The sequence below is a fragment of the Triticum aestivum genome, chromosome 5B (assembly GCF_018294505.1).
Source record: "Triticum aestivum cultivar Chinese Spring chromosome 5B, IWGSC CS RefSeq v2.1, whole genome shotgun sequence".
Lineage (NCBI taxonomy): Eukaryota > Viridiplantae > Streptophyta > Magnoliopsida > Poales > Poaceae > Triticum > Triticum aestivum.
Window position 1 is genome coordinate 673,676,169 of NC_057807.1, and position 5,063 is coordinate 673,681,231.

Genomic DNA, 5,063 nt, shown 5'->3' on the forward strand with positions numbered 1-5,063 from the left:
TATGGGTACATTCTAAAATTTAAAAGTAGAACATGAAATAAATAGCAATATCAACAAAGATAAAGTAATAGCAACAGCAAGCTAATCAATCGAGTGTGATACTTGCAGTAAGCATCTATTCAAAAATAATAATGCAGCAAGCATAATCTGCTCCTAGTTAAGAAATATTTTTTGGGTGTGGAACTCGCATCAAAATGTATTTTATCAGAAAAATTATAGACACTTATCTTTTCTTGGAGGAATTCATATTAACATGTTTGATGCTTCCTGGGTTTGAATTGAATCTGTAAATACATTCCATGAAAAAAAAGAATTTGTAAAATATATGCTCGATACCCTGACTCTGAATTCCCCCTCATGTTACTTCCTATGTTTATTATCTATATCTACTCCGTGCTTCTTTTAACTCAAAGAAATATAGCCAATTTAGTTCACAAATGACATCAAAATGATCAGATCATATGTTCAAGTCAGAGCCCATCCCTCGTCTCCTACTATGCAACCACACAATTAAAGATGCTTACCAAAGCACTGAAGCGAACAAAAATAACCCAGGGATGCCTCCTTCCCGATGCATGTTTTTCTTGATGCCGAAGGACCGTAGCTTGTGCAGAGAGCAGACCATCAGATAATTACGTCCACCAAGCCCAGCATGCTGGAAACACGCCATGCACATGACGATGGAGATGCATGCAGCCGGCCAGCATGCTTTGTCGCCCGAGTGGTGCACATGAGCGTGCATCGCACGTCACGCTTGCCGGACACAGTTACCGGACGCACGCGGCACACCCGATGTCCTCGTCAAACCCACCGTCTGCTGCTAGACAACGGACGTCTTGGTCGTCTCGTCCCCGTGTTCCCTTCTTCCTCCTCTCCAATCGGAAGCTGCTAATTACCTCGATAAATTAGGCGGGCGCGTAGGCGACGAACGGTCTCGAGGGTTGCCATAAAGTGCCACGGGGCTCTGGGACTCGCTTCTCAACTGGTTCCGAAGGTTTGCTGCCTAGCCCTCCTCTTCCATCCTTTTCACTCACGGTCGGCAGGAGGGATGAAGCACCCTGTGGAATTTGCCTCATCGTATGCTTCCTCTATCCGACGGCTCCATCTGCTAGTCCGCCTCTACCGCTGGATCCACCTTTTTTTCTATAAACCTGAGCAAACTTTATGAAGTTTGACTTCAGTCAAATCTAATACATAGAGTAAACAAAAACAGAAAGTACCTAATTTCAACACCGATCAAGATTGATCCTCAACTCTTAATGCCACATTTTTCGTGAAAAATATTTTAATACTGTACAATTGGTCCAAATAACTACGTGCCATGAAGTTATACAATCTCACAAAAAGTCTGGTTGTCCCTTCTCTTTCCTCCTCCACAAGAAAAAACCTTAGCCTTTCCTTCTCCTCCAGTTGGCGCCACCGCTGATCCGCCCCATCTCCGGTGGCCTTTGGGCCATGGAGGTGCGGAGGATCTCGGCCCCCGCTGGCGGAGGGACCCTGTTCTCACTCATGTTAGATTCAGTGTCTTGATTGGGACTATGTGGCCGCGACGATGTCCTTCAGTAGGAATAATGTCTCCCACATTTTATCCCTGTTCCAATGGTGCGTCTAGTATTGTCGGAGGGTGTGTAGAGCTGTGTCTCCTTTGGATCTCGCGGGATTCGGTCGGTGCTGTTCTTCAGTGGATCTGGATCCGGTCTTTGTTCGTTTTTATTTGGGTGTTTACATGTTTGATCCTTCTGCTCTAAGACTTTCTTCATCGGCGATGGTTGCTGCTCTAGTGCGTTGGTCTTATGGGGCCTTAACACAATGGCTTTCCAACTGTCTACTACAACAACAAAGTTTGTCCGGCTCTAATGAGGGAGGGAGATAACAGCGGCGCGCCTTCGGCTCGCTCCAGTGTTTGTAGTCGTCGCTGGGTGGTCCATGGATCTGGTTGTAATTTTTATTACCTCTAGTGTTCTTTGTACTACCAAGATTGAAGATGGATAGATTGAAAGTTTCTGCCGAAAAAAAACTATGTGCCATAGAGTGCCATGTGCTAACTCGGGTTCGGAATCACACCACATCAATTCAAATACTGATCTGATCGAGGAGGGGCCAAATATGTTTGTTTGAAAAATCCAAGGTTCATTTGTCTAATTTTGCCAAAACAAAATAGTTTGCCTAGTTTTGAAGTCGAGGGACAAACCCACACCCTTTGTATAGTTGGAGGATGAAATGTGTACTATTTCCATGTTTTAGTGAACTTGGTAGAAAGCGGGTTAATGGATTTTCTTAAGTTCTATTCATTATTTGGCGGTGTTTCAATCACTTCGTATTTTTGTTATTATCTTCAGTTTTCATTTCTTTATTTAAAGTTTTGTAGTGGTTGCACTTGTATTATTTTGTGCAATTCCACTCTTTTTGCGCAAACACCTATAAAACTATTGAGGCGTTTACATACTAGTAGTTTGTAACCAATTGAATAACGGGTGGTAGTTCTTCTTCATTCTATGAAGCCTCAGATATTACATGCATCGGGCTAGGATGATGATGTCCATTTCGAACGGCGATTGAATTGTCTGTTTTAAGATACTCACTTCATCGCGGATGGAGATACTCCTCTACTTATTGGGCGCCAACTCCCTCCCGGTTGTCACAGTCCATTTTATTCCTTTCTTAGGGCCGGAGCTTTTTTTCTTTGAACATCAGTACAGACACAAGCGCTCATATACACGCGCATACACTCACCCCTATGAACGCACACACGCACACCTTACCCCTACGAGCGCCTCCGAAAGACTAAGCTGACATATCATCTTGAGATTTACGAAGTCACCGAAGACGCCTCGTCGTCGACCGAAACGTCTCCTCCCACAGAATGCACATCGCCGGAAATCCTGAAATAAATCCAGGAAATAAATGCGAGCACCAGGATTTGAACCCTGGTGGGCTGAGGATACCACAGTCTCTCTAACCATCCAACCACAGGTTGGTTCACTCCTTGGGCCGGAGCTGGACTCTCATGAAACATCTTAGTTACGGCCAGTTACCCCTAAAAAAAAAACCCGGCCAGTTCGGCATCCCTCCGCACTGTAACTCCGCTTCGGAGCGGAGTGACATGCAGTTATAATTAGGGAGCGGTTAGAACCGTGCTGCGCTCCGTGGATGGTTGTCGAACAGGGCCTTAGTACTGTCAATTTAACATGATTTGTGTCAAAATAGTATGAAAAAGCGAGTCACGAAATTTATGTACCCCCTCTAATTCATATGAGCCACTAGTAATATGGATCCATATGAATTAGAGGGAGTAGTAATATGGATCGGAGGGAGTACCAATTTGTACATTTCGCACGCATGAGCACATTCAAGATTTTTGAAAAGCTACATTTTTAGTGTTCCGAGAATTGGCGAACGTACATGACTACATTTGCACTGGTAGGGAGCGATACGAAATTTAAACCAACTAATGGGATTCCATTTTATTTCCAACATTTAACGACTACAGTCAAAATGAAGAGGATCCGTACCAAAAGAAGGAAACAAAACATGAAACTAATAAACTATGAAAAACTAAACAAAACACGAAAGAAACTATGAAAAACTAAACTGAGGATCAACAGGAATCCCACGTTATTGAGCCTTTATCCATTGTTACTGAGCCGAATTGCTCGTGGCATGCCGGCGATCTAGGGGCGGCGCAACGGGGGAGCGAGGGGAGGGAGAGGGCCGGGCGGAGTCTTGGCCGCGATCTTGGTGAGGAAGTTGACGGCGATCCTGATCATCTTCTGGAACTCCACGAGGCTGGCCTCGAGGATGAGCCTGACGTCGCCGGTGAGGTTCCTGCAGCTGATCGTGCAGGCCGACACGTCGGCGATGGCCCGGTCGGCGAGCACCTTGGCGACCAGGTGGGCGTGGACCTTCAAGGCGGCCGTGGCGCCGTGGATCTTCTTCATGGCGGATTTCATGGTGACGCTGCAGTTGCTGAGGCAGACCTTGAAGTCCGGCACGGAGGTGTTGAACCCGGGGACCTTGCCCTCGAAGATGGTGGTCGCCACCGCGCCGGCCTCCGTGGCCGCCTCCATGGCCACGGCGACGAGCGCGGAGAAGTCCACCGTCCCCGGCGCGCCGGCGATGAGCGCGCCCCGCGGCGAGACCGACGCCAGCGCGGTCTGGATGTCGAGGAGGCGCGGGCCCAGCTCCTTGACGCAGTGCGCCGGGAAGGGGCCCTCGTTGCACGTGGTCACGAGCGGGCTGGCGCCCGGCGGGGCGCGCCCCGGCGGCGGCCCCACCGCCGCCGCCGCCGCCGGGGGGAGGAGGACGGCGAGGGCGAGCGCCAGCAGGGTCGGCGCGGCCATTTCCTTCAGCTTGGAAAACTGGATCGAGAACCTCTGTGGTTCCTGTCGGCGGGCTGAGCTCTTGGTTTGTGGTGTGCTGGAGCGATGGAACGCCCGGATATTTATGTGTCCGTGCGGTTGCTCGCGCGGCCAGGGAGTGGTTCTTGGTGCTCGTCGTCGGTGCGGCTGGGAGGTTTTTCCGACGGGGCATGCGCGCGGCCATGACCATGGGTGATCAGTGATCGAGCTGCGGGAGTGCCGGATCTGGTGCCGACTAGTGGAGTAAGCGCGAATGTCCCGGGAGTCCTGTTGTGCTCGATCTTCTTGCCAATTGGTGCATGCGCATGCAGGCGTTATTGCGACTTTTTTTTTTTGAAAACTACTTGGCGCACTTTATTAAACTCATATCAAAGTTACATCATCCACAATGTCCGAAAGTAAAAAGCTGGGAGGATCACCATCCCAAACAAAAGTAGAATTTAAATTGCAACTATGTCTAGCAAGATTGTGCGCCAATCTATTAGCCTCCCTAGGGCAATGAGTGAAGGATACCGCACCAATACGGTATGCTTTTTGAAAACAATCAGCCAAAATAGCAGTATAGGGGCTCCAAATTTCAATCACGCCATTGCATGCTTGAATAACTTCCAATGAGTCAGATTCAACAATGACCTGGTGACAGCCGAGTCCTTCAACCAACTCTAGTCCTCGCTGAATAGCTACTGCTTCCGCCGTTGTTGCATC

The 5,063-nt window shown here is 48.4% G+C and overlaps 1 protein-coding gene across 1 annotated transcript; it reads right to left on the reverse strand.

Annotated features, from left to right (window-relative positions):
* Nucleotides 1-3,438: 3,438 nt before the first annotated feature.
* LOC123117576 (uncharacterized) lies at nt 3,439-4,406 on the reverse strand. Its single transcript, XM_044538303.1, has one exon. It carries the CDS (start codon nt 4,338-4,340, stop codon nt 3,672-3,674), a length of 669 nt encoding a protein of 222 aa, XP_044394238.1. The 5' UTR covers nt 4,341-4,406; the 3' UTR covers nt 3,439-3,671.
* Nucleotides 4,407-5,063: the final 657 nt, after the last annotated feature.